This window comes from Stylophora pistillata, chromosome 5, assembly GCF_964205215.1.
Source record: "Stylophora pistillata chromosome 5, jaStyPist1.2, whole genome shotgun sequence".
In the NCBI taxonomy this organism is placed as follows: Eukaryota; Metazoa; Cnidaria; class Anthozoa; order Scleractinia; family Pocilloporidae; genus Stylophora; species Stylophora pistillata.
In genome coordinates this window covers 7,605,424-7,627,923 of record NC_142523.1, presented here as the reverse complement: position 1 = coordinate 7,627,923, position 22,500 = coordinate 7,605,424, and the positions used below count along the sequence as shown (strand labels likewise).

At 38.4% G+C, this 22,500-nt stretch overlaps 3 protein-coding genes and 2 pseudogenes across 7 annotated transcripts in view; 3 read left to right on the top strand and 2 right to left on the bottom strand.

Moving 5' to 3' along the window:
- The window catches only part of LOC111342582 (uncharacterized), a 5,419-nt gene extending 2,177 nt beyond the window's left edge, over positions 1–3,242 (top strand). The window contains exon 2 of the mRNA XM_088759799.1: positions 2,707–3,242. Coding sequence (XP_088615925.1) covers positions 2,707–2,753 — 47 coding nt within the window. The 3' untranslated portion in view covers positions 2,754–3,242. The remainder of the gene's footprint in view (positions 1–2,706) is intronic.
- Positions 3,243–5,734: 2,492 nt separating this feature from the next.
- On the bottom strand, positions 5,735–20,185 carry LOC111347039 (fibronectin type III domain-containing protein-like). Of its 3 annotated transcripts, XM_088759801.1 has the most exons (6): positions 18,553–19,360; positions 18,193–18,270; positions 15,674–16,021; positions 9,473–9,778; positions 6,580–6,690; positions 5,735–5,946 (listed from the first exon to the last, which is right to left on the bottom strand). In XM_088759801.1, the coding sequence occupies exons 1-5, from the start codon at positions 18,575–18,577 to the stop codon at positions 6,626–6,628; spliced, it is 822 nt and encodes a 273-aa protein (XP_088615927.1). In that variant the 5' UTR covers positions 18,578–19,360; the 3' UTR covers positions 5,735–5,946; positions 6,580–6,625. The 3 variants fall into 3 exon arrangements, with proteins under 3 accessions (XP_088615927.1, XP_088615929.1, XP_088615926.1); XM_088759803.1 differs by lacking the exons at positions 5,735–5,946; positions 6,580–6,690; positions 18,553–19,360 and adding an exon at positions 20,046–20,185 and having other exon boundaries at positions 8,439–9,778; XM_088759800.1 differs by lacking the exons at positions 5,735–5,946; positions 6,580–6,690 and having other exon boundaries at positions 8,439–9,778; positions 18,553–19,362.
- LOC148730058 (uncharacterized) lies at positions 10,161–11,853 on the top strand (annotated as a pseudogene). Its single transcript, XR_016001097.1, has 2 exons — positions 10,161–10,391; positions 10,658–11,853. The product of XR_016001097.1 is annotated as an uncharacterized LOC148730058 (transcript).
- Positions 11,614–15,411, bottom strand: LOC111340701 (uncharacterized). The gene is made up of 3 exons (XM_088759791.1): positions 15,025–15,411; positions 13,126–14,764; positions 11,614–12,679 (listed from the first exon to the last, which is right to left on the bottom strand). The coding sequence occupies exons 1-3, from the start codon at positions 15,254–15,256 to the stop codon at positions 11,911–11,913; spliced, it is 2,640 nt and encodes an 879-aa protein (XP_088615917.1). The 5' UTR covers positions 15,257–15,411; the 3' UTR covers positions 11,614–11,910.
- A 148-nt stretch (positions 20,186–20,333) lies between the features above and the next one.
- LOC148730057 (uncharacterized) overlaps positions 20,334–22,500 on the top strand; it is a 7,122-nt pseudogene continuing 4,955 nt past the window's right edge. The window contains exon 1 of the transcript XR_016001095.1: positions 20,334–22,248. The product of XR_016001095.1 is annotated as an uncharacterized LOC148730057 (transcript). The remainder of the gene's footprint in view (positions 22,249–22,500) is intronic.

Genomic DNA, 22,500 nt, shown 5'->3' with positions numbered 1-22,500 from the left:
CAAAAGAAAGTAAATTGTGGGCGTTAACTTAAATCTGAATATTTGACCTTAAGCTACATAAGTAGCTTTTTAAACCAATTTCATGCAACTGGGCTGTTGAAAATGTGTGAATTTTTAAAATCATTTCTTAGTTCAAAGACTTTTTGCATAACATTGCTAAGAGCAAAGATCCTCTCACTCAAAAATGTGACATTAAAATGACTCAAAATACAGAATTTTCACACAATCACTAAATTTAAATGTCATGGAAAATTATTTGTGAACCTCAAAATCACAAAATAAAGGTGTGGCTAAAGTTCCATGTATAAGGTATCTTTTTGTGGGTGGTTTCATAAATTTCTTCCTCTAAAGAGGGCTGGCTTAATAGAGGATTTACAGTAGATCCAATGTGTGGTATGATTTTGGATATGAAATATGAAAGATTTTTTATATCATCACTTTGGCCACTGGATTTCCTCATTTTACAACAGAATTTACTTCCCCTGTAAAATGAACGACCTCTGCCCTTTTAAAAGTCCTTTCCCTTTTATGTTTAGGTATAACATTTTCTTTGAATTTCGCCTTTTGAAACAAACAAAAAACAACTAAATAAGGGAAACTTAATATGTCTGAATGTAATTCAGGGTTCAATTCAATAAAACTCTTACAAGTGTAATTGACAACCATAGCTATTGTTTTCAACCTCTGAGACAATACATACACTTTTGAATTACAACTGCAAAAGTTTTATTGAACTGCCTCTGGTCTCGATTATTACAATTAGTTGTCAAGTTGCCACCAGTTTCATTAAGCAAATGAGGCAGCCAAGGAATGAAAATTAAAAAATAAATAAACATTCATTCATTATATGCAGTTCACATGTTATTGTTCTTCCTTAGTGGGGTAGGACTAGATTGCAAAATTTATGTAATTGTGAATTGTAGTGTACATAGTCTTAGCCAGGGATATACTTAGGATGTAAAAATTGGGGGTTCAGTTTAAAATTTGCAGGCTTTAACAGTTTCATCATTACAATATTTTCTGTTTTTCACATATTTTCACAGCTACAGCCAAGTAAGGGCCTGTAGGCTACATCCTAGGGAGGTGGGAATGTGTGTTTTTAGACAATATCTATACCCACCCCATGGAAGGTCATTAGAAATTTTGAGGAGGGGGGTGGGTTCAAACAAAAAACCTTCCATGGGGGAGGTATGGATATTTTCTGGAACCACACAATAGCTGCCAGATATCCTATGAGAAGGCTTTGTCTGAATTGCTTTAACTCAAAGCCACAGATTCAAAACTGAAATATCTCAAAATTATATTATACAAAATTACAGAGGATTTTCCATGTTCCTTTTCATGTTGAAAAATAGGCATATGTTTTCAAAATGAAGGAAACAAGCTGATTCTGTCACTTCTTAGACATGCTGCCAAATGAGGTCTCATACCTTGAACATCAAAATTTATATATGTGGGGTCTACTCCAAAGACCAAGCAGGTAGCAAATGCAACTGCAAAAACCCCACAGTCACTGCCATTTGTTTGTTGCTGCACTGGCTTTGGGTCAAGAGCAATCAAGCGTCCCCCTAATAAATCATTTGTTTGTTCCTCTACTTCTTGAATAATGACTGAGTCATGATAGAGGCTATCAAAAAGGTTTACATGTCCAGGCACACATCCTATTGAGCTAATACACACCCAATGATCGTTCCCAGTGTGCAAAATTTGAACGAATTCACCACTAACAACATCAAAATTTCTAACGGGGCCAAGTGTCGGTCGCTGAAAACCTGCGATTGTCGGATTCTCCTGTTTTAATAATACATGGGCTTGTTGGATGATATGACAGTCCAGCCATCCAGTAGGATTAACAATTAAATCAAAATGGTTGTCCGATAGATTTGCTAATGCACTGGTCTTACCAGTTTCACCCTGGAGGACTTTCGTAATGACAACATCACTTTCATCCTCACTACTGGAGGAATCTGATGAAGAAGAACAAGTGATAAAGGTGTCATTAGCTTGGGCAGGGGTGACCTTTTTGCATGGAGGGCATTTCCAGGTTGTTCTGTGATTGTTTGGATATCGCTTCAAACCAAGACAAGCAAGGTGGAAGTATTTTCCATTTGTGCAGCTTTCTCCATGGCACTCAACTAACTTGTCTGTAGGGGTAGGCTTTGCCTTGCAAATACAAATGCTGTCATGTTTCATTACTGCTTGATCTGACACAACAGTAGGTCTTGGGGATTTTCTGGTATTCCCTTTCCTCTTGAACTGAGGCAGTCTGCAGCAGTGAGGGCAGTACCAGGTCTTTGGCATTGCAATGGAGGTGAGAGAGAGACAAGAAGGGTGAAGCCTTTGATAAGGGCAGTCACTGTTACTACACAAAATGCTGTCCTCGTCTCTTTCTCTTCGGCAAAAACAAATGGCATCCTTGCTCGGTAATGTAGGTGGTAGTGTGCACCTTCAGGTGTACCACCGTCCCAAAATCTCTGGGAGAATGCATATTCTCCAGAAAGTTTCTAGTTTAGGCAAAACAGAGTTCCAGTGCTGCACATCTGGATATACATGCTGCACAAACAAGTGAGTTTTTTTTGCCTTATCAATGGCATACACCACAAAGTCATCATACTGAAGATCTGGAACTGAGAAAAGCTGCTGCTGTACTTGATAGTAGTAGCTGTGGCTCTGTTTCAGCTGTAAATTCCCATTTACTTTTTCCAGGCAGGAATTTTTATGTTGAACATAGTCATCAAAGTTGCTGTCAATGATGACTACTGGACATTTAACTTCCCCACATCCACTTCCACAACAGTCACATGACACGAGAAAGTCAGGAGTGGCATGAAGAAATGGATTCTCTTGGTTGATGAATGACCCGCACTTCTTGACTTCTAAGTTCACATGACGAGCTTTCATGGATGCTTCATATGCCTTTATGGCATCGACTTCGTGCTTCTGCCCATACCTCGTAGCTTTAGTGTTGACTTTATAGAGGCTTGGATAACAAACTGTCTTTATCAAAGACTGGGAGGGCTGGGCAAGGTTTGTGTGAAAGGCTGAAAAGCACTGAGATGCACCAATTCTACCAGCACGATGTCTATAAAAACCAGAACCACTTGCTTGAGTTCGTGTGCTGATTTCTACTTTTCTGATGTGTTCCTCAGAAACACCCAATGTTACCTCAACACACATTTTGATTAATTCCGGGTAATCCAGCTCAAGATTTTTCGTTTCAAATAAATCAGGAATGATTGGCAGTGTGCGGCTTTCATCAATAAATTGGTCAGCATGGGGATCAATTAAGCTAAGTGCTACAGCTTTGATTTTGCAAGCGTTTAGCTTGGCATAGACCTGCTGCATTTCCCCATCTGATGGAATCGCATTAGATATAAATGTTTGATCACACCGTTCGTCCAGGATTTTGCTTCCTTCGCCAGTATTTTGATGTGATGTCTCGATTTTCTGTTCAAGCGAGCTTTTGAGTTTTTTTGCCGAGGAAAAGTCAATGTCCCTTACCTTTGCATATGGTACTTCGTTGACATATGTTGGCAAAATCCACGTGCATTTTGTTTGAGTACAGGCGAGCTTTCCTTGAATCCGTGTCACAGCTTCGATGTAAAACATCACGCTCGCTACATGGGAACAGGATTCAGCTAGTCCTGCCTTGCAGCCTAAGCAATGGGCAGAAATAATGGTGCCGTCCTTTTCTACAATGATCCAAATGTTCACAAGAGGATCGTTCATTCGCTGCGAATGTCTCACCTTGGCCACAACAACAATCTTGCCCGCTATTTCTTTCCCTTGAACTGACGCAACAAATCCAGAAACCATCTGATTGTACGCCTCCAAACTTTTGAAGGCCTTGAACTGCTTGTTTGTGTAATAGCTTGTCTCCAAAACTAAATAGGACAGCAAGTCCGAGACTTCTATAGGAGGCAAACATTCTGAACTGAACTGCTCGCTCGGTATGGCCGCTGGATCTACGCCAACCACAGAAATTTTCTTCAAATAGCGCTCTCGGACGTGGCTTTCGAGGTTATTTGCGTAGGATGAAAGCACTGGTATCTGACCTTGTGATTTTGGGTCGTTTTCTTGGGAAATATCCATTGGAAAGATGAATTATTTGAAGACTTTGAACGCGAGCGCTCAGAAATGGCATACATTTCCATATAATTTCACACCTCGCATGGGCACCAACATGGCGGAAACCAAATTTGCATAAACTTATGACGTCAGCTGAAAACCGAGAATAGGGGTGCATACCAGAGGGTGCATACCAGAGGGTGCATACCAGAGGGTGCATACCATAGGGTGCATACCATAGGGTGCATACCAGAGGGTGCATACCAGAGGGTGCATACCAGAGGGTACATACCGGAGGGTGCATACCAGAGGGCTCCACCTCTAAACAGTGCATGTCTCAGTACAAAAGTCACCACCCCAGCCAGTGTTTACTTACTTAGATGAGAGAATTCTATTTCCATCTTTGTACCACTTGAAAGATGGTACAGGATCAGCATATACATCGCAAAGCAACGAGCCATTCCCTTGAATGTCTACCTCTAACTTCGAATCGGGAGCTTTGTTGTGCCACCGCGGAGCGGCTAGCCAAAGAAGAAAAAAATTTATTCTCTAGCTTATAGTACTGACAGAAACTTTTCAACCTTCGACACGTCAACGTTAACCTTTTAACCCCTGAGAGTGATTAGCATTTAATTTCTCCTTGCAATATCATCCCTGAATCACACATTAAGGTCATGGGAACTAAGAAAATGATCACCAAATAAAGGTGCTTTTGATTCTTCAACAATTTTCCTTGTCAGCACCTTGTAAAATATGTATAGGGAGCAGTATGGAGAATATGCATACTGATGTCTGGAGGTAAAGGATCAAATAATTTTTTTCCATGTTTTCACTGAGCCTGGTTTAACTCTCTCTCTCTCTCTTTCTTGTGAGTACTTATGTCCAGAAATGCGCCCATTTGCGAAGATGGCAGATTTGACGAAATTTATTCAAACCAAGTGAATGTTCGTGGATTTCACGATTTTGGCAAATGGTTGTCAAATTTGCCAGTGTCATTTTGGCCAACAATCTAAGGAGAATTACTCATGATATCGAGGTGTAAAAATAATGGTTAAACACCGGAGGAGGGAGAAACTACTAAAATTCTCCAAGTTATGCTCTCTACCCCCATTACGTTTACATGTTTAGTTGCGCCTACAAGACATGTCTGTTGAAAAAGAAAAAGTCCTTTCTTGCTTACAATATTTTTGTTCGAGGTCTAAGTATTTACACATTCCTGTAAGCAGACAATCTCTCATGAGCAGACAGGGACACTTTTGAAAGTAAAAAATTGGATTTTCTTTTGTTTATGCTCTCTCATAAGCAGACACAGTACATAATGGTTGACTTTGCGCTGAAAATTGTCTTAAAATTGCAAATCAACAAAAATACCATCTTTGACAGAACACAACAGTGGGGACTGGTTTTGTCAAATTTCCACAAGTCTCAGTAATTAAAAAACAAAGCGTCCATTTATTTCATATTATCAATACTCCGACATTACATTTGTAGTGCCACGTTATGGCCACATTCGTCATGGTGGACATTCGCACTGTTTCTTTAGTGTCTGCTCATGGGAATAATTGTACAGCTTTACTAACGGATAATTCCCAAGGGTGTCCCCTGGAAAAAGAGTTGACTGCACAATCAACATACATGTACCATGTGCATTACCATGCATGCATACCTTCAACTTTCAGATTTATTTTGTGACTCAGAGGGTTCCCACTGTTCACTGAAATCTCTGCCTCACATGTGTACTTGGTAGATTCATGTTTGTCTTTCTTTACGTCCATGATAATCAACAGCCGTCCAAAGAATAAGTCTGGGATGTCATAGCTATTTTGCCCACTTGTAATTTTCTGACCATCTCTCTTCCAAGTTATTTTGGGAGCAGGCCTCGGAGTTTTTAAAGATAAAGTATTGAGTATTAGAAATAGTAACTCCAAGGATACTTGTCTTTACCGTTTAACTACTGAGATCTGATTGTTACTTGTAACATTATTCTCCTCTCTAACTGTTACACATTACTTTGTAAATAATTTCTACTTAATAAGTTTGAGTGTTTTCATTACCTGTTCGATGGATAATGTTTGGATATTTAAGGGAGAAGTTACATGTTCCATCACTTCTGGAACTCATAGTCAGAACAGTATGGAAAAACTACACCATAAAGAGCACAAAAATCATTGGCGATCATGTCAGAATACAAGATAGATCTCTGAGGGAAAAGTGGTTTAGGTTAATCAAATCACACTGTATGGCGCTCAATGTCATCAAAAACAGAGAAATCCATCATGATACTTTTTGTTCCAAACAAAATAAAAACGCAACCGATTTGAAAACTTTAACCTTGAAATTAGTGATTCACAAATCTGTCAGAAAAAAAAAACATTCTGCAAAATTTAATGTACAAGAACATGCCAGTGCTGATGAGATTACAAAAATGACTGGAAATAACTGATATCAAGATCTTGGGAGAGAAAGGGTTTAAATTTCTTTTAGCAAACCATCATTCTATAGCTAGATCACCTTCCGACAGCCAGGCAGTAAAGAGTCTTGTTTCTTCCCTCAACAGCTACTTCAAGACTTTCGACAATGAATTTACTTCCCAGGAAGGTGTTTTTTGTGTCCCAGGGTCAACTAAATATCAAACACGAAAGAAATAAATACAATTATAAACGGTACCGTAATAACGCTAAACCTACACGCATATATGTACACATGTACTTACATGTACTTAGTTAATGATATAAACTATGATAATAATTATAGTAACAGTAGTGATGATAACAATGACAAAAGCAAAAGAAACAACAATAAACAAATGCTGATATATTCAGAGAATAGCACGGGCATTCTCAGAGAAAAAAGAATGCCAAGCGCTCCAATAGGAATCAAACCTACATGTACTGTGACCTTCTAATTGATACATCAGATGCTCTAGCACTGAGCTACTCCATAGGAGACTCATGGCAGGCTATACAAAAACTGTTTATTTCTTTTTCCATCATACGCTTTAAAAATTCATCCATTAATTCATTAATATTAGTATAAATTAGCTTTTATGTAGTTTATGTATTTGTTAATGCAGCAATGTTGTTATAACATAAGATACATCTATATGTACATTATTAAAAACTGGATCATTGGATAATGCAATTCAAGACTTTTTATTGGCTTAGCCATTATGGTATATGAGCCAATATACCATAATCTACAAATATGGTAGGCGTACGCGTCAGCTTAAAATTAAAAGGGAGCTAAACAATTTGTCTAATGTAAAGACTTGCCTAATATCTTGGGGGCGTTTTTAATAAAAACAATTATTCCACTCGCGCTTGTTGGATGTGAGATGATTATAGCCAACTCGGCGCTACGCACCTCGTTGGCGATCTATCATCTCATATCCAACGCGCGCTCGTGGAATAATTGTTAAGTATACTGGCTTAAGGAACAGCAGCATTACAGACATGTTTCATGAGTGTAAATGTAACATATTTCATGCAATTTACACAAATTATGTGCATGTCATGTGCAAGTAAAAGAAATACACAAAAATACGTGTAAAAAATTACATGCAAATTCTTCATAGTGCATGTGAAATTAATTTTTACTCGCAGAGTTTCGTGTAAAAGAGGGCAGAGTATTTACTGCTGAATATCAATTACTAGCCGAAGTAATAGGTGGCTTTTTCTTTCAGAAAAATCTTGCACGTCTAACAGCACTGCTGGTTTTCGAAGAACATACAATTTCGACTTTGTATTTCAAAATTTCATCAAAAGGTTTTTGCTTGCATATCTGTCATCTGAACATCACAAATTGGCTTTCTCACCTTATGTTTGCATTTGTTTACATTTCACTTTCATTTCGTGATTAGTTTGAACAAGTGAAATTAAGCGACAATAATTATAAATTACACGTAAGAGTAAAGATATGCTACCCTGTCATTCATTTCATTTTACTCTAACCATTTCATTTTTGCTCGTGAATGAGCGCACTGACAATCTATTTTAGGATCATGCTAAAACGCATGATTGTGTGTTCGCCTTTATCACCTTCCCCTTGATCTGAATATAAGACCAAGACTTTTGTGCCAACAGCATATTACCTTCGTGGTCTAAGGCATCAATGTTTTTGCCCAAACAAACTTAGTCTGTCGACCTAAAATAAAATATCCTGCGAGCATCAATGAACTGTGTCGTGGTTTTAAACACTCGCTACTTCATTCCACGCAGCATCCAGTTTCACCTTTAAACACTTGGTGTTTTAAGTTTAACCAGAGAAAGAAATGTTTTAAATTCTCATGACACTTGCTGTTGAGTTTGATTTTTATGCACACTAAGTACATACGTGTAATTTTTAGAATATTAAAAACATGTGAGTCATACTTTACTGAATAGTCTAGCTTTATTAAAAGTTTTACTTTGCTGTTGTTAAAATACAATTCTGTTGATCTAGACTGTATTGCTGGGGGGGGATAATTTTAACCAATATATTGCATTTTTAAAAATGTGGAAACAATCATGGGAACAGAATTCAAAATAACACACATTTACTCGTAGCGGAACATAAACAAGACCCACTTGTAAACCCTACGTGCATGAAAGTGTATAAAACTTCCTTCTTGAATATTGACATGAATGCTTGAAGTAATCCCGTTTACACTGGAATCTAACCTTTTGCTTTTGTACTGTGTGCCATTGCTCAAACTAAGCTAGCAAATTGAATGTCTAAACCAAAGCACCACAGGTTCTGACTTTGGTTAATTTGGTTATGTCACATGATCTCAAGCATTTCCATCGATCGTTTACTCATTAAAAGTAAAACTTTTGATTTTTAATCAATCGAATCTGGTATACCCCTATAAAGGAAATTTCACTTAGCGTGGTTTGAAATGCGGGGAAAAAGTTTAAAAGGGGAAAGCAATCCGACGATAAAACCTTATTCCAAGAACACACACGCAAGGCTCAATTTCTCAAACATTGAAATACACTGACTGAGATTCTAACTTCCACTGTTGAACTCATGTTCACAGCTAGGTGGAAAATACATGCAAGCCACATGTAATGGACACGGTAATTCTTACTTAAGTCAAATTACAAGCAGACTGCGTGTACTTTAAGTTACGTGAAATAGTTTGTGTAAAATTTTACGCACGCATAACTTGCACATAAATCCGCCATCTTGCATACAATTTGTGCGTGTTTAGGTACTGCTATCCCTACAGCCAGTACTATATGTATGCTCATCTGAGGCATCTGGGTCTGTAAACAGACTAGTTTAAAAACACCTCTGCTCTTTCTCTGAGATATTGACAGCTCCATGGTAAGCTAGGACACATTTTGTACATTTATAAAAACTAAAGCACTGTGAGCATAAATAAAATTAGAAAGATGTAAAATATTATAATAACTATTTTCACCTGGACTGCTTCTAGTCACAGTCAGAAGGCCAGATTGGTAGATGGCATTTGCTGCAACAATGGTACAAGCAATTCCTTCCAATGCTGAGATTTTGTCCACATCAGCTTGGGTGATGAACATGATGTGTAGTGTACCAACTGGGGTTATGGCTACATGTTCTCCTCTGTTAAGCCGGATTTTTTCCTTATTTGCCCAAGTATAAGAAGCACCATAACTGCCACCATGTGGTGGGCAATCAAAAGAAAAAGGATCCCCAAGTTTCACTGTCCGTGTAATGTATGTTTTAGAGACAAAATCATCAACATCTAAAGGAAATGAAGAATATTAACAAAAATTCCAAAATTAACAGATCCATAAAACAGTGCTGAACATTTAAATTCTAATAATACTTGTTCAAAATACCAACTTCAAGTTATTTTGTGCAAGGATATCACCCTTTTCTCAAAAATTCATCTCTGGCAAACTTCATGATAACCAGGAAACAAGAGAGTCTACATTAGGATTGGTTTTAGTTTTTAAAGATGATACTAGCTGTGACAAACTTTCAGAAGGTCTTAACAGAGGGTTCTTACTTCTGCTAGCTCTAAATATTTTCAAGTATATAATGTCAACAAATTAAGGCAGCAGTACATGAATGTCACATCAGGACTATTCAGGACAGTTCTTGTATTCATTTGTCAGTTTGACCATAGTTAGTAGAGGGGACTGGTTTGGAAAGCCGGCTAACTTCAAAGGGCCGGCCTATTGTTTCGCTTTTGAGGTTGAACCGTACCATCACGTGACCAGTACCGTGCACACATCAAGATAAACATGGCTGAGATGATCGATTTATTTTTGTTTGGAGACGATTTCGACGCTGTCTTAGAAATTTTAGATGAAGAAGAAATCGATTAACACTTTGAAGAAGCTGCCGATGAAGTAAGAGTTTAAATCTGCTCAAAATCAAATGTTTTAGCGTAAGCAAGGAAAAGATCACCCGTCACTCGATCAATTCTGATTTGTGCTCAAGCTTGAAACCGTCTTTTTATTGCGAACTAAGTGCGAAATACTTATCTTAATCAGCAATTTTATTATTATTGACCACTTTGTTGATTGTGCTTGGATTGTATCCTTATTTTTATAAATGAAAGCTAACTCTTAACTAAACGCTATCAACGCGAACTTTTTGTTTGCACCGATGACAGGTTCAACTCGAAAGCATTGTATGTCAACATTGCCACAAGAAATGCAAGAGCAAGAGTGGACTGAAACGCCACATAACTGTAAAGCACAAAGTTATCGAAAAGGAAGACCAAGGGAAACGACAGAGCTATTTAACAGTCGAAACTTATTCAAGGATTGTCGAGAAAGCCAAATTAAAATTGTGCGACTGCAAAATGTACCCACAGCTGAAAAAAGAATCAAGTCCTACAACTGCAACATAACATCAGAATTCTTTGAAATTCAGAACTTATATAACCGTTTAGTCAACTCTGGAAACGTTGAGAGATTTTATGCTGCTTTTTAATCAAATATTGCTTTGCATTCTGCGAAGCATTTTGAAGGATTATCAAGGAATGCTGCTACCCTACTTTCAACTAAGGTTGCTGACAGCATGCTTGCACATAGTGCTGAAGAGAAATTACTTGCAAGTCATACGTGTGTTTCATTGACTAAACTGTCCGATAAAGAAAAAGCTGGACTACAGTACATTGGAGGTTCTGTACTCCACAAGCTTTACAACAAGCATGCAATTGTAAAGAAATTATTAGAAACTGAGCAAGCATGTCTGTACTTAAGGCTGGGAAATTAGAAGACCCTTCTGCTATGAAACAGAAGTAAAAGTTTGCTCATTTTCTTTTGCAAAGGACATAATACAGAAACACAAGATAAAACTAAAACAGCTGAAATCAAAAGCACTTCGCAAAGACATCATTAGACCCTCCACAGGAACTAAGGCAAAATTAGACTGAATTGCTTTTAGTGATTATCATTTATTATTTAGGACAACTTCAACATACATACCATATTTCTCTGCCTATAAGCTCAGGGCTTATAAGCTCGGGGGGGGGGGGGGGGGCCTTATACGTGGATCAAAAAAAATTTCAGTTAGAAACTATAAACTCTTTGGTGCAAAAATGCACGAAAAGAACATTAGAAACATGATAAGAAAGACAAAATCTTTATCTATTAAGTAAAGAACAGGTTCAGTACTACTTGTGTGTTTACTCTTTGTTTCGATCTGAGAAGTACTCCTGTAGCTGTGGCTTTAAATCAGAATCAATGCATTTAGACAGTGTGATTTCCATAATATTATAGGCATGAGAAAATAGACCAATCAGTTTGTAAAAGTTGAAATTCAAAGATAAAAGAAAAAAATGGGCTTATTTTTTCTACAGACTATCAAATAGTTTGCCTATTTTTTTCACAGTCATATGACAATCACTCTCTAAAAATCTCACTGTTTTTTTCTTTTGGGAAGAGCGTCATCAGTCACATTGACCCATGCCTTGCTTTTGTCTTTCCTTCCCCTGGTATTGCCAGACTGGCATGATATAGATCGCTGTATTCGAATGTTGTTGTCATTGTACCCAAACATTCTGATGTCTGGATTGTCACATCTTCTTCCATGTTTTCTTTGACTGCCAAAATATTCTTCTATGGGATCTTGACAGAATCTTTCAGTTAAGACATATTCAACACCCTCATTAAGAAGAAACTTGGTTGCTTCCACAACTGAATAGGATGTAATCTGTAGACCCTCGTATGTCTGCCAAGATATAAACATTCTATTTCTGGCATTGGCTGTGAAATTCCCAGGTCGGTTGAGTGTGCATTCTTTCCACTGCTTAAGATATCCAAGGAACTCATCTTCAAGCCAAGGGAATCTTGGATCATCAGTGGATGTGTAAGGAGCAAGGAAAGGTTTTCTCTTCCTCTGATGTTCAATTTTACTGCGTACATTTAAGCAATCAAAGAAAGAGTCAAACATTTCACAAAGCTTCGCTGTACCTGCTGTACCAGGAGGGCCAAATGATCTTAAAACAGCTGCCATTGATGCACTTAGCACTTGAGCTGCCAGGCTGACACGCATGCTGGAGTACGAATTCAGCTTAACATGTTCATATGTAATTCTAGGAAGCAACTTCAAGCCATTCTCTGCATCTTGATAAAAGATTTGGGTGATGTGCTGCCATAATAAGTAGTGACCATCATTCCACATATACCTGGAAACAATAATCAGTCAACATTAATATGTATGCAGCAAATCATTGCCAACTTACAATATCATATAAGGAGTTATTAACAGCAAAATGTAAAACATATATAAATGCAAGATAATAAGCAGATGGGATTTCTTGTGTGTAGATGGACAGCTGCTGTCCTTTGCTGTCCCAATAACAGTTACGGATATAAGATTGCCCATTTGGCAATTTAAATTATCCCAAAATGGCTTTTGATTAGAGAAATTTAGAAACCTGGATTAAAATTTAACCCTGGGTTAGAGCTAATCGGCCTTTGAACAACTGGGCCCTGATCATAACCATTCTATTGGCTGTTGGACGTAACTGCTGCCCCTATTGTTACTGGGACAGCAAAGGCCAACAGCTCTCCACCTGCACAGTAAAATTCCTTTTGCTTTTTATCTTGAAATTGTTTTGTAAACTCATACCTGGTACAAGTACCAGATCCAGAATGATACAGACAGTTTCTTGTGGTCTTTACAAGATGAGGGGCATCTGAGAAGAAGTATATAAACCTCTGTGGTGCAAACAAATTGATTGTGCGATAGCACACATCCTTGTCAGCATTTCCATCTAGACTCTTATGCATTCGGTAGAATCTTCTATTTGGTGTGGCTCCATCTGAAGTAGAAGCAATAACCCAGAGGTTACAGGTTAACTCCAAAATAGCAACAGCCTCCCAGAACAATGGCATTATCTGGGCAGAAGTAGCTCCATTGGTAGAAAAGTGGGCCAAGCAGAACTTCAACTCTGTACAAACACCTCTGATGAGGAAAGCAAGAGCATGAGTTGCAACCTCATCAAGTTTTTCCAGAGCTCCAAAGTTGACATCAGGGTCACCAAGATCCACATATCCAATCAATTCGCCTGTGACCTTATCAAAAACAAGATTTGACATGATTTTCATTTCGTCAAATAGCAAGACAACATATCGTTGCACATCAAAGTACTTGTCTGTTAATGCTTTCAGTTCTTCAATCACATTCTCATGAAAGCCCCTTTTGGGTCTAATAAAGTTTCTATAATCCCGCAGTGTTCTTTGGCTTGGCAGTACTAGTATCCCACTTTTTCTTATTTCCTCGTAGCAAGATGGTGATTTGGCTGCCAATGACAAACAATAACGAATTATCATTGGGTGATATCTGACACCAGTTGATGTGCTGTTGTGGAGTTTCTTTTGTTGTTGCCAAAATAGGCTCATGAATGGTGTGATCTCTGCCTGACCAAGTATATCAGTCATGTCTTTACTGAGTTCATGATCAATCTCAACACTTGATTTCTCGATTTCAAGTTTCATTTCTTGAAGTTTCTTTTCAAGGGTTGCACATTTCAATCTTTGCATCTGCAAAGTCAGTTTTAATCGTTCTGGAGATGTCTTAGAGACTGGGGTATTGAGATGCGCTGGCTTAGCTAGTTTGTTCTGCTTGGCCCTTTCTTTTAGCCGAGACTCATGTGAATATCCATAACAACCAGCACACTGCTGGCCCTCATCCTCTGTTAAAATTTCACATCCTCTCATTCTCCAATACTGCTGGTGTGGAAATGAACTATCGTCGAATAGTGGATCGACAGATTTCGGGATGATGTGGGGTATTACAGCATTGGATAGTTCATGTGGAATTACTCCAGGACATATGGAGTGGCTTTCAACATCTTTCACAAGGTCAGAAACTGTGATATTACTGACTGATCTTAAATATCTAGAATACAGTTCATGGTCTTCAGGTATGAGCCATCCAAAAATTGAAATTGTGTATCCCAAACTGTCATCTATCATGATTTCAACTTCTGGCAACAAAAAGGTGTTTTTCATCTTTCTCAGCAATATTCTGTCATTTAACTCTTGAACTGACCAGTCACTGAGTGTTTTCAAAGGATGAACTCGTTTGCAAAGTTCTACAAAGTTACTATAACAAGCATTCTTTCTTTTGATTTCAGGCAAGTCCTTCACGATCGATAGCAGTCTTCGTGGCGCTAGCTTTTCCTTTTGGTGGCTTTTTTGGGGCATATTTAGAGTCGGTAGAGAACCAAACTTCGGTCTTTTCTTGGTCATCTTTGAAGACACGACTAAAAGCAAAGTTAAATAATTTATCTATCAGTAAGAAAGGCGGAAGAGCTTTGGTTAGTACAAGACATGTGTTGCCATCACGGAACACAAAAGTAAACATCGTCAGTTCCAAGTTATAAACACACATCTGATGTTTGTAATCCCCTCTACTAACTACTAACTACACATACACCTTCGGTTGTGCTGTGCCGCGCACAAAAATCCTACATTCCATACTGGTAAGCACCATACACACACAAGCTTTAGTCTGAATACTTACCAATTTCTATATCATCAAGAGCGAAATGCTTCTCGCATGTAAAGACTCTATCGCTGTCAATTTGTTTCTGGAAATCTTTGTCTACTTCTCTTGATTTTGTGAGTTCATTCAGCCAGTCTGCTCTCCACTTTTTGTATACTTCGTTCCTCGGAGCGGGAAGTTTCCAAATGCCTATACCTTTCGATCGCCTGCACGATCCACAGCCAACCACGGAACAATTATCGCCAGGCATTTTAAACTTAATCTAGAGTAGCTTTATTACGATTTACAACTGTTTTTTCTTTTTTTATCATAATAACACCGAAAAGAACACAAGACAGCGTACCGTACTCAAGTGACAACCGGCGCCACATCTCAGTTGAATCCTGTGCTGTGCACGGTATTGGTCACGTGATTTCTAAAAAATCGAACAATAACCTCCTCTTTTGAAGTTCACCGACCTTCCTAACCAGTCCCCTCTACTAACTATGGTTTGACCAAAACCTTGAGTGATCAGGACCTCAATCAGATGCTTGGGCCTCAGAAAGACATTCCTTCCCCCCCCCCCCTTCCTCCCGCCTATATATTTTGAAAGCAGTTTTACCCTGTCACTCATTTGAGGCTGAAAATTAATTAAGGTCCACCACCGGAGCAAACATTTGTCACTTACATGTTACTGCGACTTGCACCTTTCTACTGAATGTTTCTTTGTTGGCAGTGGTGTCCTTGACAAAACATTGGTAATTTCCACTATTCTCAGCTTCCAGAAAACTTCCAGTTAATGAACCATCAGCACCAAGTGTGTACTTGGCACTTGGAAAAGTAATATCAGTTTCATTATGCTGCCATCGCCACTCTAGTGGGTTGTCACCCAGTGCATCACATGGGAGTCTGAAGCCCCAGTTCTTAGAAGCATCATACTTTTTGCCAGACTTAACATCTTCTGGCTTAATCAAATTCCCTTCCAAGAAGCCTACAATTCTAGGAGGGGCGGGTTGTGGCTGAAAAACACCTTGACCTGGAATAATAAAAACACCCACAATCAATACACAAAGATGTGATTTAAGACCAAGAAAGCTATCTTCATCAAATACCAAATGGCTTCCTTTTTCCTGTGTTGCCTTTACATCATATTCAATATTCATAACCAACAAGCACATGACTGTAACTACGCAATGCATATTTAATGTTCACAGTTGACACAAAATGATTTGAGAATGTACTCTCATTCTTGCATAATATTGACTAAATGATGCATATCATCTTTCAGTTTTATCTATGGCTCATTAATATTCAAGACATATTTTATATTCAGGCTGATAGTTTCTAAAGAAACTGTTTGGGACTGCGTCGGTGGGGGTAACGAAATAATTTGGATATATCAACAAAGTTGAAATGGTAAATTGGCCACCGTAACGATTACAAAGGCTAACGTTTCGAACGTTAGCCCTTCGTCGGAGCGAATAGAGGAATTGTGGGTTGTGTGTGCTTTTAAAGGCAGAAAATGGAGCTGCGTTATTGGTGGGAACATGGCAACGAGAAAAACAAGAATAAATTAGTGGAATGAAAAGCGTTTGTTGATGCCTGTGGGATGTAGACTGCCGGTATGAAAGATAAGCTTTTGTTCAAGAATTTTACAGCTTTCCGTGCTACCTAAGTGTAAGGGAACACCGCAGATTGCCATATGTTGCTTAGAACTATTAGGTAAATTAAAATTTCGAGCGACTCGTTTCGATGTGTCCTTGTCATTCCTTTCCACGTCTCGAAGGTGTTCTCGGAATCGGTCACCTAGTCTTCTGCCTGTTTCGCCGATGTATATCTTTTTGCAATAAGTGCAAGTTATGCAATAGATTACATTGGCGGAGGTGCACGTGAAGTGATCGGTGATCTTAATGGATCGTTTAGGTCCTGATATTTTATCAGTGTTTTGAATGAAAGGAAACGTTTTGCATCGTGCACGAGCGCATTTAAAAGTGCCTGGTTGGTCATTAGTCTGAAAAGAACTTCTGACCAAAAAATTGCCTATGTTTTTGTCGCGTTTGAATGAAATGAGCGGAGGCTGCGAAAAGATAGTGCTCTTCTCTGGATCGTTTTGAAGTAATTTAAAGTTTTTAAGAATGATGGATTTAACTGAGTGGTTGTGAGGGTGAAACGTGAGAGTGAATGGAATGCGGTCGGAATCTTCCTTATGCGACGTTTGTAGTTCTGAATGTCGATCAATAAGTTGGGCGCGGTGGTAACCCGCTTGAACGACAGAAACAGGGTAACCACGTTTATCGAAAAACTGGCACATTGACTCTGATTTGTGGTGGAAATCAGAGTCATCACTACATAAACAACGAAGTCTTAGAAAATTTTTCTCAAAAGGAGAGGCATATAACGTATAGTAACAGTCGACGCAAAACCCACCAAATCGCTCAAATTCGCCATTTAGAGCCACAGAAACGACAATACACAGCAAGTGAGGTAGGTTTACATTTATTCTGAGCTTTAATTCAGACATTTCATGATATAAGTTTACGATAATAAGACTCTTCAATATTCTCCCATACATTCCTTTATATTTCTAATAAACAACCAGACTCGTCGCTTGTCTGGGCTCCTTGTGCAAACTCATAAGGATAATTGCATCAGTAGTAGGTCATTGGAATAAAAAAGTGAAAGGTACAGGCTGTTAAATCTATACAAAACAATATTACATTATTACAGTAATTGCAGATACAATGAAATAGATGAAGTTCATATATTTTGTACTGCGGTATTAGATACATATGATACACGATCCTCGCAGTAGATAGCGCTATTTAAGCAATAGCGAAAATCAGACCTGAAAAAAATCAGGCCTGTACGGGATTCGAACCACTGTCCTCTGCGATACTAGTGCAGCGCTCTACTAATTGAGCTAACAAGCCAACTGGGAGCAGACCGTTAGGTTGATTCGTAATAAACCCGTGAAAGTGATAAAGGAGATACAATAAAATATATGAACTTCATATATTTTGTACTGCGGTAGTAGATACATATGATGCACGATCCTCGCAGTAGATAGCGCTATTTAAGCAATAGCGAAAATCAGACCTGTATTTTTTTCAGGTCTGATTTTCGCTATTGCTTAAATAGTGCTACCTACTGCGAGGATCGGGCATCATATGTAGTAATTGCAGATTTATCAAAATCAACAAAAATTACCCTTTGTCAGAGTTGCAATGCCAGAAATCCAAAATAATAAAGCCAAATGCCACATTGTGAAGAATTGATAACAAAGGCCTAGAAGAAAATTAGTAACATTCACTATTAATAACAGTGAATTGTCATAAACAGGTAAACCTTATGACAGAATATGACAAAATATGACAGAATATATGGTACGTATGCTCTGTTGAGTCCTAATTGTAATAACTATCCTAAAGTAATAAAGTCCTAAATGTAATAACATTTGGTTATTACATTTAGGACTTTATTCATGGCGTATTGTGGGCTCTCTCGCTGATTTTAAAGTGGTTTTTTTTTTTTGCTTGAGAGGTAAGCCGAGAAGCATTGGCTACAAACCTTCATACTGATGTGCTTTTGGCATCAAATTGACAGATCCCAAAACAATAGAACGTTGATCAATCCGGCTTTCTTGACCAAACAGGCCAGGTCAAGAGATTTTATATTTTCGGCAAGTAATTTTTCACGGAAAAAATGCGTTTTCTTTTTAGTAATAACGGAAAATAGTGTCTTTCTTCCACGTATCGCGACTGGCATATCATTCACATTTCACGGCTTTTAACTTTTTACAATCACGAGTCACGGCAATTAAAAACAGCCAATCACTCTTCACTGAAAACCCCCACATTTACATTCAGACATGGAGACGAGAAGGACGAGACCAAATTATTTTTCTGACCATTTACTAATGCAGATTTAAAAGACAAAAATCTACGACTAGTTATTGAAGAATCATAGCATGAAAACTGAAAATTAACCTTGGGATCCTAAAGAAGTTTATGAGAAGACAAATCCGAATTTGCGGAAGCACTGTAGCAGTTGTAAACGAACGATGTAGTTAATTTAATATTACCACTAGTGTTGTTTACCCATTCAGGCTAGGAAAAATCTAGGACGTGTGAAAGAGTTAAAGCGGAAACTATTTCCAAACAGAATTTACATAGACTTCAACATTGCCTATATTCAGAGATACAACCCGTCAATTGACAACAGATAAAGGCGTATTCTTTGCATTTTCTTCTCAATACATAGGACATTGTATTTTAATTTCTCATTAGCGTCTTCCAAAATATACTACAGCCTGTGGTGGACGTTATGTTGGAAGAAATCGAAAGTGATGACGCATGAATATTAGCAGCTGAAGGCTTTTGAAAAGTCCCGCAGTATATGTACTTTCATATGTATATGTACCGCCGCCTGGTTAGCTCAATTGGGATAGCGCCGGACTGCTGTGCGGGAGGTCGAGAGTTCAATACCGGCCGGACCAACACTCAGGGTCTTAAAATTAACTGAGAAGAATATGCTTCCTTTCTTTAACATCAAGAATTGGTTAGATATTCTAGTTTTCTCGGATAGGGACGAATAAATGGAGGTCCCGTCTCCTGCAGGGTTAGGGGCAGGAGACGTTAATTTCCCACGCACGAGATCACTGTGTGATGGATGTCCTCCCCTGGGGTGGGTTGGGTGGGTAACAGCGCTTTGGACAATTAGTGGATTTTAGCGCTATATAAATAAAATTATTATTATTATTATTATTTCCTTAGTCTTAAAACTCATTAAATGGTCTTAATTAAATGCAACCCTTTGCCTCTAAGTTAGACTTTGAGAGATATTTTTTTTACTGTGCAAAAAGGTTGGAAAATGTTCTTGTTTTCCGCGATGGGTGATCATCTCGGTATTTGGTTAAGGTATTTGCTTTCTCTTTTCTGTTGTGACTGTTTAAAAAGGGACTAACAAAGGACATCGATCAGAAAGCGACAACATGTAGCGATATTTCTTGTTCTGTCAAGGAAGATGCATCTAAATGGTGGTTAATCTTGTTATATACCTACCTTGAAATCCAAGTTTCTTGGCGGTGCACAATGAGACTGAGTCAATGGTTTTGAGTCAATAATTGATCTCCTATAAACAAAATATCAGCATATTTTTGTGGCGTCCTACCTTCAACCTGAAAAGTGGCGTTCTGGCGTCCGCGACGTGACCACGCGAACGTTATGATATGCACAGTATGTACATAGTTCCTCTAATGACTTCCGGTAGGCGTTCGTGACCTCAAGAACGGCTAGTGCTTTTTAGAGAAGCCGCCAGAATATTTCGAGAATCGAAAATCACGTCGTTTATCGTTTTCAAGACTGAGTCAATGGTTTTGAGTCAATAATTTACTTCCTATAAACAAAATAACAGCATATTTTTGTGGCGTCCTACCTTCAACCTGAAAAGTGGCGTTCTGGCGTCAGCGACGTGACCACGCGAACGTGATGACATACACAGTATGTACATATTGACTTCTAGCAGTTGAACACCAACATAGCGCTAACTCGCCGAAAACGCTTCAAAATGGCCTGAGACGCTCAGAATCAACAAAGAAAACAACAAAGCAATAAGGTAAGCCCATTTTATTTCAAAAAAAGACATTTTTTCTCTCTTTTAAGGCAAACCGATAACATCCCATACAAACCTTTATAAATATAAAACGTTGCGCAACACGTTAAGAGTCACGTCCGCTTTTCTGTCAGTGAGCTTGGGCTGCCTGTGGCCGAAACGGTCAAATCGTCACGCAACTTTAGAAAGATGTTAGCAGCACTAAGCAAGTCCATTCACCATCAAACTTTGCACAGTAATTATAATATCACTGCACAATAAAAGCATATAAAAAGTTTCTTGTAATTCTCCTTGGTATGGGTTTTATCGCCGTTTTATAAAGGTGTATTTTGCACGTCTTTTTGGGAGACAAAATGAAGGCTAACTATTACCGATTTAAACGACACGTGGTACCTAAAAATTTCGACATTAAAACCATATCAGACGAGAGCTCATTTATCCAACTATCGACCTGGAAAGTTTGGCCGTTGGAAATTAAGTCTCGTCTCGGTAGTTGAATAAAACGTGATGCTACCCAAGCGCCATTTAAGCGTGCAGAATCGATATTCATTTCAAGCTAATTATATAGTCAGTTTGTCGAAAGTACACAGAAAAAATTAAAAGACCTTTAAACGGCGTCAGCATCGTTATGTTTCTTCTGTGAAGCTGTGAATTTAAAGCAAAGTAGTTTTTAATCTTTTAATCTTTCTTAATCACGTTTCTCTGAACACATGTTAACACGGCTGACGGGATTTACAAACTTCAGAACATTTCGAGAACAGTCAGTGTTGGCTAAAACGCCGCTACTTTACACTTAAATTAATAATGTGTTGAGTTGCTTCTTATCAAATATACACAAAAATTTTCGTGCTTAAATGAAGAAAAAGAAAGCTATTTGGATCATTCACAGCATTCATGGAAAAGGCAACGAATGCAATTTATCAAGTTTATTGAGTTGTAAGTGACCTAAGCCGTCACGCTTAACATGTTCAGGTCAACAAAGAATCGCCTCAAACTCTTTTATTTCTGCTTTAAAAATATTGGACGAAAGAACAATATAAAAATCCGTCGAGGAAAGTTCACATTTTTTAAAGAACTTTCCGAGAATCATTTGTGTGAGAACCAATTTGAGATGGGCCGCAAGTGATCAAATCTATTACTGATCGTCAACACACATTTTTGAACGAGCATTAATTTGATCATAATGGACGACGTCTAATTGAAAACTGTAGTCATCCTTTAGCGAATGCTTGTCAGAGCGAGTCAATAAGTAATGTTGTAAGATAGAATCATGTACAGTACCTGTTCTTTTCCATCGCCGGTGGATTACAGTACGCCCCGCAGAAGATGCAGTGACTACCCAAGTTACGTCAACTGAGTGATCACAAATCCAGTTGATCAAATTACAGCTTGTCAAAATAAAAATAAATTGTCGATGTCGTGGTTCAATTCCTTGTCTGTATGTAAAACTGTAAAATGGCATTGTGTACCTGTTCTTTCTCATCGCTGGTGGATCAGTGTTCAACATACGGAACAAGCAGTCATTATCCAACTCACGTTGAGGTCGTCACACTCCGGGATTGCTTAAGGGATGTTTTGGAGCATTTGGAATCATACGGAATCAGTGGTGATGAAGCCACCAAAGTGAACTTAAGCTGTTGCTAGCTCGAGCAGGTATCCTTTTTACTTTTTCCATTGTTTTGCGCTGCAGTATTAAACTGTGCAACGGACTTAGTTTGTGGTCCACAAGCATTAAACTACAAATACTGTTTGTAGCACGGCAGGAAATTTTCTCAGATTCAGACGTCGTGCCTGAGTCGAATCAAATTCAGGGTTTACTGAAGCCTCGCAACAATTCTAGCCAACACTTCTCCTAACTCCCCGAGGGAACACAATCTCGCCAAAACACATTAACATCATTTATGA